Source organism: Camelus ferus, chromosome 16 (genome assembly GCF_009834535.1).
Source record: "Camelus ferus isolate YT-003-E chromosome 16, BCGSAC_Cfer_1.0, whole genome shotgun sequence".
Classification (NCBI taxonomy): Eukaryota; Metazoa; Chordata; class Mammalia; order Artiodactyla; family Camelidae; genus Camelus; species Camelus ferus.
Window position 1 is genome coordinate 22,975,266 of NC_045711.1, and position 12,208 is coordinate 22,987,473.

Sequence of the window (12,208 nt, forward strand, 5' to 3'; positions counted from 1 at the left end):
AGAAATGTTTGGATTCTCGGCTTCTCCATGGCGCCAAGTTTGTAAGGACTAGATATTAAAGTGAAGTGGCCATTTACAGATTGGCTGCAAATATCAAAAATAAGCAGCTGAGATGAATATAAAGGCTGGAGTGCTTTTTACCCCTGAACAAAAACCACTGCAATATTCTCCAAGCTTAGAGGGAAAAACACATTTCACTCCTCTGAGACGTGGCAGGAAAATGTAAGCCTGAGGTGTGTTTCTCACAGCTGGCTTGTACATGGAATGAATCCAGATGGCACAAATAAACGGTTCTGGGCTCAAGTGACTCTTGCATTGGAGCCCAAGGCTGGCTCTGTCTCTGCAAGGACTCCTCCTCCTGCTGCCACCACTGGGGTGGGAATGGTCAGTCAGCAGGCTAAGAAAGGACCACTTCGAAAAGCTGACAAGATTTAAAAAGCCCAGTAGGGTCTGCACAGTGCTTGAAATGAGTTTTTATTTTTCAGCACTACCTAGATGACCACCAGAGGTTTCCAGTAGGACTGTGACAATCCACCCTACAGCTTAACTTCATGAAGGAGGGTGAAATCAAATCCATCATCTTAACGCCAGGCCTCAGCCCGCGTGAGCAGGGCCTCGGGGAGGAGAGCTGGGTACCGCTGCGGAGCCGATGACGTGGAGAATGTGACACAGATGTGGAGAAGGGTAGCAGTAATGGAGACACAGCAAATCAGGGCTGACAGATTGCCCGCAGCAGCCCACCAAGTCCCCACAGCTCTAAGCCAAGTCATTTAGAAAGGATTCAGGCCACTGCATTGTTCTCGGGGAGGCGCAACGAGCAGCGTGCGCCTTCCAGCTCACTGGGGCGGTCTGATCGTGCGGCAATTTCATAAATGACCGCTTCTGCTAGACAGCTCCTGCCACCTCACTCTGTCTCAGAACCCACATAAAGTTCACACTGGTCCTCCCAGTGACTAAGAGAGGCTTTGGGCTCAACTTTAATTGTAGTTTGTCCTGTTCTGTGAAATGGTAATTCAAACAAAATAAGAAAACAACATTGCAGAATCTTAGAAGGGGTTGAGGGCTCTGTCTCAATGCCTCTCATCACACAAAACCCGTGAAGCTACAAGCAAGCAGCCAGGTGAGGTGGCACAGGTCCGACGGCCCCTGTGTGGAAGGTAAGGAAACCGCAGCTCCAAATCAGCAGGGGCTGGGCCCAAGCCCACGAGGCAGGCACCCTGTCAGCAAGGGCCCGGGGCAGGAGTCCTGCACACCTCTGCTTAGTCCATGCCGAGGCTGAAACTCAAACATCACTGAATTTATGATCTTGCAAGACTGAACAACATAAACAAGTTACCTATTTTTTAAAAAAGTTTCCCCCAAAGAGGTTTTCCAATCCACTTTTTAAAATTAATTTTATTCAATTGCTCTCCTTTAGGAAGATTCACATTAGAAAGACAGGTGAATCATCAGCTGCCTTAGACACATCATTAATGGGAAACAGCTGTTTGCAGCGTACAGGCAATATTAGGCCCTGGAACTCCTTCCTAGGATTTCCCACCCCAGCCCTCCCTGCCCTGTCCGTGGACGACAGCTGGGCCAGAGCAGGACTCTGGCTGTGCGCTCTGCTCACTGGAGAGGAAGAAGCCGGGAGCCAGGCCTCTGGAAAGTGCCTTGTCTGGCCCAAAGGACCCTCCCCTCACCTCCTGTAGAGAAATGCCGCAATCCTGTCACACTTCTCTTCAGCTGATCTCAAAGCAAGAGGCCAGCTTTACTCTCAAGACATCAGTGCCCCTGCATCTACCCCCACCACCCCGCCCCCTGCAGGCACAGAGAGGGCTCTTACACAGATCGAGTTGGGAGGCAGAGCCTGAGGTTTAATCCCACAACCCCCCACCCCGTGAACCTGGAAATCCCAAGATGAGCCAGAAGAGACAGCGAGGGACCCCTCTTGCTCTCACACACACGCGCGTGCACACACGTGCCGTGCTTCCAGAGGTGTCGGGGGGGGGGGTCTGCACAGCTCGCTTCGGAGGAGGGGAGCTGCTGCGACACCACAGACCTGCTGGGGTAAAGGGGGTGGTCACAGGACCTGCTGACGTCAAAGTCAGATGACACACAGCGTCTGGAATGGAGACGTGCACACCATAAACGCAGACCGCTACACAGGGAAGGTTAAAATGGCACCCGCAGTCCTGCCGGTCCGCTCACAGCCCACGGTCGCCTTCACGCGTCACAGCTCGGCTCAACAGCCAGTTGTCAGCAAGAAGCCCAGACACGTCGCTGTGGACGGGCTCTGCCCACACGGATAAACGTCTCACCTTACCCAGGTAAGTCCAGGAAGCAATAAAGCAAAAACTATCAAAGAGAAAAGAGAATCGGTCACTGCCCTCAGCACCAGCTGCACGACAGAAGGAGCCCCTGGCACCATCTTCAAGAAAAAACGAAAAGCTGGTTTAAACATTCTCATTTCAAAATGCTGATGTCTCCTTTCCTAAGGTGCAGCTAAGGGGCCCCGGAGGAAAGCTGGTAACTGCTGAGGGCTGTGCCTGGGAACCGACGTGCCGCTGTGGGGCGGGGACAGTGGGAGGCGTCACTCTGAGGCCACCAGCTGCTCAATGGCGCAGCGGACTTTCTTTGCAGTTTCTTCAAATTCTTTCTGCTTTTTATTGGTTTCCTTTGCCTGGAAATAAAGAACAGACATGTGAAGTGGAAGCTCCAGGCTAGGAGAGAGACGCCCAGCTCTCTGGAGTAAACATCCTCGTTCGCCTCGCCTGCCTCTCACCTGCACTGCCTCACGGTAATTACAGCAACAGAACACATTTATGGACCACTGTGCGCGTGCCAAGCGCCGCTCCACCTGCTCCACATGCGCTCGCTCACTTACTGCTCTGGGCCCCGGTGGGGCAGGCGCTACCACTACCCCCACTGCACGGATGAGGAAGCCGAGGCCCGGCGCAGTGTCCAGCCCGGGGCTACCCAGCTGGCCTGTGGCAGAGCCTGCTCTCACCCTCCGCCCTGCGCTGCTTCTGAGGCTCCCACAGAGAAGTCCAGAGCCTTCCTCTTGCCCATTTAAGGAGACTCTGTCAAGCATCAGCTTTCTCCAGAAAAAGTTGCTCTCTGGCTTCCAACCTTTCATCCTGCTAAGTGTCTCTCCAGGAGAACAAGCGACAATCCCGCCAGCAGATCCAGAAACCCCTTTCCCTAATTTTTATTCTCCTTGATTTGTGTGCCATGTTAAAAAACAAGCAACAGACTCTTACTGGATTAAGTTTGTTTTCTAATAAGAAAAACAACAGAAGTTAAGTTTTTTTGAAAAGACGGCGGCAGCGACACAGCAGGAGGAACACGGAGCAGGGGGTGCGCTCCCAGGGCAGACCTGGGGCCTGGCTCTAGCTCGGATGCACACCTGCCCGGCATCAGGGCCCCGGCGACTGCCTGGCCACTGGTCCTGTCCCACTGCCCAGCAGCATCTCACACTTAAATGCAGGGTCTCAGAAACTCACAGCATCATTATAAACAACTCTTGCTCCTCGACTTCAGTGCTTGTAAACCACAACACGTAATTATCTCACTTGACTCTTTTTAAAGACCATCTGATAAGCATTTGTCTTAAAACTATGGACTGCAATTCCATAACTGACTTAGTAAATGGCTTAAAGTATCAGCTCCCACCCTAATTCCCTACCACAGAATGGACGGGGTCTGTGTGTCAGTCCACCTCCAGCAGTGATGTACCCCCAGGTGCCTGTCCAGGTGTTCCAGCGGGAAGCATTCAGGCCACTCGGCTCTGACCCCAAATCTTACCATCCACATCCATTCACCTGGGAAAACGTGTAGGGACACCAGGAGACCTGAATTTTTATATTCGTGATCAATTATTTGCAACAAATTGGGTAGCACTCTAAAGCAGCCCTGCCCATCAGGACTTTTTGCACTGATGAGAATGTTCAATGATCTGCTCTGTCCAGTACAGCAGTCACCAGCGACACACATCTACTGAGCAGGTAAAATGCTGCTAGTGCAGCTGAAGGACTGAATCCTAAGTTTTATTTGACTTGCATTATAGCAGCCACATGTGGCTGATGGCCACGGGACAGCACAGCTCTGGAACATCGCAACAATACAGCTGAGGGTCACGGGCTTACAAAAAGCCTTTCTACTGCAGAAGTCTTATAAACCAATTAAGGAAAGTATGAATAGCTTCAACTTTCTATTCTTACAGCATATAAATTTTAAAATTATCTGGAAGGAATCACACCAAACAGTTAATGGTGGTTACCCTCTGCATAGGGGTGGAGATTTGATTCTTCCTTACAGAAACCTACATGGTTTGTTCTGTAATTAAACAAAGTAATAAAACAGACATATAATTTTAAAGTACTCTATGTTCTAACTTGGGGAGAACAAAAAAGACAGTTGCAAAATAAAAGCAAAACATTTCCTTCCAATGTCCCCACTTTTCTCGCCAGGGTGTTTGCACCTGGTTCCAGTCTGGTTCTGGCCCCACTGTCGGACACCCAGATGACCGAGACCCTCCTGCTCCAGGCAGTCTTCCTAAGTCGTCTCTCCTGACAGGCCACCCAACCTCCACTACACAGCACAGGGTCCCCAAGACTCGGGTTTTTGGAACTAGACCGTCACAGGCGCAGTGTCTTCCCATTTGCTCCAACTACCGAAGCCTCTCTGCGCTTTTCGGCACTCTGCCACCTGCCGGCAGCCTCACTTCGCGACCCCTGCTCTTCCTCCGTCTGCACGGGCACAGCTTTCTCACAACCGCACCCTAAGTACACACGCTGGTCTTTCTCCTGGGACAGGGCTGGCAAATGACAGCCCGGGGACACAGCCAGCCCACGGCCTGCTCTTAGCCCAATGGCTAAGAATGGTTTTTACATTTTTAAGCATTTATGGGGGAATAAAAACCCCCAAAACAAAGAGCAATACCTAACGGAAGCTAAGCGGCCTATGAAGGCTAAACCCTTACCACCTGTTGTACATCACAGAAAACGTGCCGACTCCTGACCCCCAGGACCCTCCCTAGCCCCCTCCTTAGCCCCCTCCCCAACTCCAGCACCGCAGTTCCCAAGGCCTCCGTTGAACACACAGCTTTTACTGACCACGGATTTCTTCCCATTTCTTGAAAAAATTTTCAATTTTGTGCTTGGCATTTAACAGGTACTAATTAGACAGAATTACTATATAGTCCTCTCTAAAAAGGAACATAATCTCCAAGTTGAAAAAGAAACTTGGAAACCATGGGGGTCTATCTTCCATTTTGCAGCAAGGAAAGTATGACCAAGATTGGCCTAAACTCACAAAGCGTGGGTGCAGCAGAGACAACCCGTACATCTGGACTCCCTGCCCAGGGCTTTGCTACAAAGAACTTAAACACCTGAATATTTATTCTCTGTAGAGCTGCCAGATTTAGCATAGAAAGAGAGAGGATGCTCAGTTAAATCTGAACATCATACAAACCAGTAATTTTTTAGTAAATACCTATACAAAATGTAAGATATAATTATGCCAAAAAGTTATTCCTTGTCCGTCTGAAATTCAGACTTAACTGGGAGTCCTGGTTTTCTCTGTTGACCCTAGTTCTCCGTGGCCTGGGCTGCTTGCAAGCTGCCTCTTTGTGGACTCCTGGCCTCACTCTCCCAGCAACCTAGGGCGCCTGTCCAACAGGTCAAAGTCCACCTGCAGAAACCCTTTCACGGTCCAGCGGGACTGGTGCTTCTTTCTCCAACTACCCATAATGCCCCTTCCCCGATACACTCTCTACTTTATGTCCCCAAATCCCTGTTGCCACCGCTGCTAACACACGAACACCCTGGATAAACCGGCTCCCATCTCAGCTTTCTCTGAAGGTGGGAGTGCCACCCTAGCTGCCATGTGCCTCACCACCAGAGGTAACCTCAAACTGAGGACACCACTACGTTTTGTCTGACTGCACAACTCCAAGACCACATCCCAGCAAAGGTGCTTTTCTGTCCTTTCATATCCTCACATACACATCTGAGGGACTTGAAAACTGCTCAGAGGAGAACACAGCCCATCCAGTGTTTACGAGGGGCTGGGGAGTTTGGTACTAAAGATGCCGAGCAGGATCTGCTCCTAGCTCTTCTGCCCAGTAATACATACAATTTTGTTCTTGGCTCTTTCTTTGTCCAGTTTCAAAAATTCACTGAGGGTTAACTCTTCACACTGCTTCTTGAGAGAAAGGAAAGCACAACCAGATGAGTGCTTTTTATGCTCCTCTCTAGAAAAAGCAACACACAAGCACGTCAACAGAGAAAAGTCAGGTAAAGGGAGAAAAGCCACAGTTATCAACAGTCCCTCTCTTCCCCGCCTCCCATCTCACAGACACACTTGGCTCTGCTTCAAAAGCAAAGTGTGACGTAAGTCTGAAGCAGGTGGAACCAGGGCCAGGTCCCCAGCCGCCTTCCCACACAGCTCATTTTAGCACCTTCCCTCTCTGTGGACAGCTCCCTCCAGCCCTCGCCTGGGGTCCTTTAACAATTAGTGGGGGAAGTGTTACACGGTGTAAATCCAAAGGCATCACGTGCCAAAACCCTTAAACTCCTCCAGGAACTGTGGGCAGTTGTCTCGTTCTCCTGGAATTGTTATGTAATCTCTTGGTTTGGAAAAAGGGCATCATCCTCTGCATTGGGAATTATCCCTGCAGTGTGGATAGCACTATAACCAGAACATTCTGGAAGGAACACACAGCCACACAAAGTCCAAGAGGACAGCTAACAGTAACTATAATCTGCAAATATTATAGCATTTGGAAATTCACTCCCAAGAATACAGCCAGCATTTCCCCAGCGATTCTTGGTGCGATCACCAGGCCATCCCAGTCAATACTGGGTCACGAGAGCAAACATGTTAGGGGAAAAAAAAAAATTAAAGTTGTGGAAGCAATCGATTCTGAAAGTGGAAAAAAAGGTGAGAGAAAAATGTGGCATTACATTACAGGAACACAGCTATTATGTTCTGTCTGAATGTATACAGAGAATTTTTTTAAAACCTAGCTGCCTTAAAGAACAAAATCCAAAACAACACTGACTATATCACTTTAAAGGGTGGTTTTTGTGGTGTCTGAATGATAGCTCAATAAAGCTTTAGATTTTTAAAAACTCTAAAAGAAGAAAAGCCCCTGGACACCCCCAGGTCATGGCAGACTGTGCTCCAGCATTCTGTCAAACCTGAAAGGCATATCAAATACCTACAAGAATGAGCCATTTTTCAACATCCACCCTGAACCACATTTGCCAAATCAAGTTTGATGAGACTTAAAGCATCACCAAGGTGCCAGCACTGAGACTCATCCATTACAACGGCTGTTTAGGGCACAAAATGAGGTTGGAAAGCTGCAGCTCCTTCACTAATTCTTCCAAATTCAGATGTTTTGTGGCGAACCCAACTCAAAACAAAAGGTCCCATTGGAGCTGGGGTACCCAGAAGCCAGCAAAGCTGGCCTGGGGGACTTACATGGGGTCGTCGTCTGGCTCCCAACCTTCCAGCTCCTTGAAGCAGAAGAAACACTGAGCCAAGTCGGGCTCGTTCTCAGTGGGACAGTGGATGAAGCCGGCCGCGGCCATCTGCAAGGGAGAGCAGGGCTCAGGCTTCAGCGCGGAGTGTCCCCACCCCCGGGTCCAGGAGCCCACAGAGGGGACGGAGCCCGTGGGAGGGGTCACCTGGGATCCCCGGAGCCCACAGAGGGGCCGAAGCCCGCGGGAGGGGTCACCTGGGATCCCCGGAGCCCACAGAGGGGCCGGAGCCCGTGGGAGGGGTCACCTGGGATCCCCGGAGCCCACAGAGGGGCCGCAGCCCGCGGGAAGGGTCGCCTCAGGGCCGAGGGCGGGGCGGGCACGGGGGCTCCGGGAGGCCATGCAGTCTCACCCGCTCCGGGATGCAGGCGCAGCCTTCCAAGAAGGGCCAGTTCTTAAATGTGGAGAGGCGGTGGTCCTTGAGGTAGAACTGCCAGGTCGGGGGCAATGACGGGGCACCCATCCCGCTGCCGCCACCGAGCGGTGCCGCGATTCAAATCCGGCGGTGGGCGGCCGCCGCGGGGCTTGTCGGGAACGCGCCGCCTGCGGCCTTCTGGGAAATGTGAGGCTGGACGGCGCGGGGTGTGCTGGGAGTTGTAGTCTTCTCTCCGCGCGGCTCCCCTGCTGCTCACCAGGCACCGAGCAAACCCCGCCGCCGCTCGCTCGTGTCGCTACTGCTGGTAGAGAGTAGTGGTGAAGAGGAGCCGAGAATGGGCTCAAGTCCCAGTCGTGGTTTCAAGGAGTGGTCCCTGCCGGAGCACTTAGGGATTAAGCCCTTTCGGCCTGCAAACTCTATTGTTTTTGTGGGCGCCGCACTGCTGGGACTCGCTGGTGCCAGCTTCCCCTGCCCCTGTGCCGGCGGGTTAGATGTGTGCCGAGGCATGTCCACCTAGAGGCCACGCATCCTCCAGGGGAATGATGTCACAGAGATGACGGTCACAGCTAAACCTCCGCCCTCTCTCGAGTGAGCTCTTCCCTCGTCTCTTTTATAAAGTCTTTCCACGGAAGCTTCTTGAACATCCAGAAACTGACCTTTGGAGCTTTGTTCTTCCCTTTCCACTAGCTTCGTCCCGAGTTAGAGATCCCTTCTAAGTCCCCGCCCCAAGCAGAGGTGGGGGTGGGGCCCCATAGAGGTGCAGCAAGTGTGGAAACAGTGCCCACTGCCGGCCCCTGAGGAGGCCTGGGTGTCTTCTCAGGGAGGCGGGGTTGGAATGTGACTCCAGGAAGCGAACAGCTCAGGACAGTCCACCTGGATGATAGAAAAGAGAGCCCAGAGGAGTAGGCACCTCCTGTAGGCTCAGCCAGATCGGGCCCAGGCCGGTGTGACTGGGAATTAGCCTGGTGCAGATGCCCAAGCCTTCCGGCCCTCTGAACCTTGTCTTTCAGGGGGTTTTATGCAGATTTCATAGGTTTGGTTGATTAAATCACTGACCTTTGTTGGTTGATTGAATCACCAGCCACTTCCCCCTCCCTGGAGGTCGGGAGGGTGGGTCTGATAGCGCCCAAGCTTCTAATCTAGGCTTGGTCTTTCTGCCTTCCAGCCCACCTAGGGACCTGCCAAGAACCGCTCATTAGAACAATAGACTTTCCTATCACTCCGGAGATTCCAAAAAATTTTTTTAGGAGCTTTGTGCCAGGAATTGGGGACAAAGACCAAATATATATTTATCACAAAGGCAAATTTGCATTTTATGTGAACTCTCTGGATTTTCAAATAGTTGGCAACAAATCCTGATGGATACTGTGATGATCAAACAAAACAGTTCTGAGATCATAAAATATCAATGCTAGATATGACCTTACAGCCATCTAGTCTGACCAAACCTTTGGTGAACACATTTCTCCTTTACCATTAAGAGTGGCCAAAAAAAAGAAAAGAAAAGAAAAGAAAAGAAAATAGAGTGATGCATTGATACCGTAAAAGCAAAAATGGTACAATGAGAAGTAAGTCTTCCTCTCACCCAAGACCTCTAGCAGAAGGAAACTTTTCAGCAGTTTCTATATATGCTTCCAGACGTATGTGTGTGTGTGACGCCACTTGGCATCCTGTCTTTTCGGGTAACAGCACATCTCTGTTTTATCAGCACCCAGAGATCTCACCACTTTTTATAGTATCTGCATGGTGTTTACTGGATGGTCTACCCTGATTCTAATTAACCAGGTACACACTGGGTGTCTCCAATTTCTTTTGCTATGAATTGCACTGCAGCAAACAGGCACACACACGTGTGCAACTCTGCCTGTAGTAGAAACATCTACAAGCAGGATTGCTGGGAAAGGGTGTGTGAACCTTTTCAAAATTTTTGAATACAGCCAGCCTGCCATTAGAGCATGACTTAGTTTGCTCCACCCTCTCGTCTGGGTGGACGGTGACACTGCCTCTTTTATCCTGGGATATTTTAATCAGAGTTCTACCAATATTGATGGCATTTGTTAAAAAATACATCTTCTGGAGCAAACACCATCAAGCCACTGTATTTCTGCGATTCACTTTCTATCTGGTGCAAGCCAGTTCCAACTTTTTTTCATTCAAATTTTTACTTTACTGAAAACTTCAGGTGCTTAGGCTTTTTCCATAAGGTTTTTAAAAATTATTACTTGTATTTTATCACATACAAGAGTAACATATATAACATGAATAAGATAACATATTATAAAGTTGCCATACCTGGTAACATTGCATATGCAGGGAAATCTCAACATTTTGGGCTTTGGTTACCTCCCATTTCTATGGTAACTGAAAGAAGTATATTTAAGTGGAAGTATTTGGAATGTCTGCATTTTTTCTAGATCATTCCATTACATATTATATATTATTTTACATGGTAAAATATACATCACGTAAAATTTACCATTTTAAACATTTTTAATTGAAGTATAACTGGCCTACGGCTGTATGTTCATTCCAGCTGCACAACACAGTGACGTGTTATTTCTGTTTGTTACACAATGATCACCACCACTTTAGCTGCTTTTAAGTGTGCAGTTCAGTGACATTAAGCACACTCACACTGCTGTGCGACCGTCACCACCATCCACCTCCAGAACGTTTTCATCTTCCCCAGCTGAAACTGTACCCACTCAACACCCACTCCCCGTTTTCCATAAGATTCTGCAACAAAAAGTGAATTCAGAGATCAGTTTCTGACTCTATCAAATTTTACCAATAACAGTTCCTGCCATTTTGAGCCTTCTACTTAATTTTCAACAAGCCCCTATCCTCTGGGGTTAAACTTTTAACATCTAAATTGGTGGCTACAGAAACCTCGAGGCTCGTGTCAGTTTTAGTAAAGACATTTACCATGTGCAATTTTAACCTCTGTCAAATTGCTTTTCTTTTGCTCATTTCTATCAGTAACTGTTACTGTGAACTGGATAAGAAGCTGGTAGCTTGGATTTATTTCTTTTCTTAATTCACAAGAACGTTGTGCGCAATTTTGTGAAACAGACTGGCAAGAGAATAACACACAGAGGTTAACAAAGAGAGATCCACACAGGGGTGGCAGACAGGGTGAGGCTGTGTTGGTTCTATCAGTTGCTATGTTCTTAGGGTCAAAGGACCCCCTGGTTAATGTGAGGTCAAGACCACTTTCTCTGATGCCCTGAGAGTGCTCCCTTCCCCACGACTTGCTTAAACATCAAACCTCTGACCATCTGAGATGCAGAATGGCACGTGCTTGGTTTAGGTTGTACCTTGTGTTATTTAAAAGGGAGGCTGATCCTCTCAAGTTTACTAGGCACTTCAATTTCTTCTCTGCGAATTGCCCATCCACGTCTTTGCACACTTTTCTCTTGGGTTACGGTTATTTTTCCATTTGCTTGAAGAGTTTTTACACATAAGGGTAAGATTTCACACACACTCACATGTCATGTCCCTCCGTCCTCCGACCAAGTTTTTTTCTGACTCTGTCAGGTGGTGTTTTTTCCTGCAGAAGCTTAAAATTTGTATACAGTCCTATTTGTCTATCACTCATTTTCTGACTTCAGTTTTCTATATCTGGTTGGTGTCTTTTGTATTTTTGCCATGCTTAGAAAGATCTGTTCCACCCTGAGATGGCTCAGATACTGGTTGAAGATTTCTTCTGGTTTCTTCTGGTTTGGGTTTTTATGTTGACATTTGACCCCCCCAAAACTGTGTCCCGGAAGGTATGAAAAGGTTCAGATTTACGGTTTCCAAGACCTGCCCACACCGTCAATTCCACAAGCAGCTTTACACTGTGGGTTTGAAATACCACCTTTATCATGGACTAAATTGCCTTATGTTCGGGGACAGAGCCCTGCAGTCTCAGTTCTGCCCCTGTATCTGTCTGCCTGTTCCTGCTCCAGCCACGTTCTTTCACAGGCTAATCCAGCCCCCTCCACGTATGTGTTCCCATCCCCACTTCCCTCCCCAGAGCGGGGCAGAGGTATTCGGTGTGGAATCTCCCCGGCCTGTTTCTCTGCATTCACACACAAGTGTGCACACACGGAAACACATCACTTTGTGAGTCTTAGGCAATGTTGTTGATCCCCTACCCTTTCCCCCTTGGTAACCATAAGTTTGTTTCCTGTACCTCTGTGAGTCTGTTTCCATTTTGTAAATAAGTTCCTTTGTGTCATTTGTTAGATTCCACGTATAAGTGACATCATGTGGTATTTGTCTTTTTCTTTCTGACTTACGTCACTTTGTATGGTCATGT

At 48.9% G+C, this 12,208-nt stretch overlaps 1 protein-coding gene across 1 annotated transcript; it reads right to left on the bottom strand.

Annotated features, from left to right (window-relative positions):
- Positions 1 to 1,377: 1,377 nt before the first annotated feature.
- Positions 1,378 to 8,851, bottom strand: BIRC5 (baculoviral IAP repeat containing 5). The gene is made up of 4 exons (XM_032456710.1): positions 7,882 to 8,851; positions 7,471 to 7,580; positions 6,118 to 6,235; positions 1,378 to 2,662 (listed from the first exon to the last, which is right to left on the bottom strand). The coding sequence occupies exons 1-4, from the start codon at positions 7,990 to 7,992 to the stop codon at positions 2,573 to 2,575; spliced, it is 429 nt and encodes a 142-aa protein (XP_032312601.1). The 5' UTR covers positions 7,993 to 8,851; the 3' UTR covers positions 1,378 to 2,572.
- Between the last annotated feature and the right edge of the window lie 3,357 nt (positions 8,852 to 12,208).

Coding starts and splice junctions, on each gene's coding strand:
- BIRC5 (XM_032456710.1), bottom strand. CDS start 7,992: ATGGGTGCCCCGTCATTGCCCCCGACCTGGCAGTTCTACCTCAAGGAC. Junction 7,581..7,881: donor GCGCCTGCATCCCGGAGCGG/GTGAGACTGCAT, acceptor TCTCCCTTGCAG/ATGGCCGCGGCCGGCTTCAT. Junction 6,236..7,470: donor GAGCCAGACGACGACCCCAT/GTAAGTCCCCCA, acceptor TGCTTTTTCTAG/AGAGGAGCATAAAAAGCACT.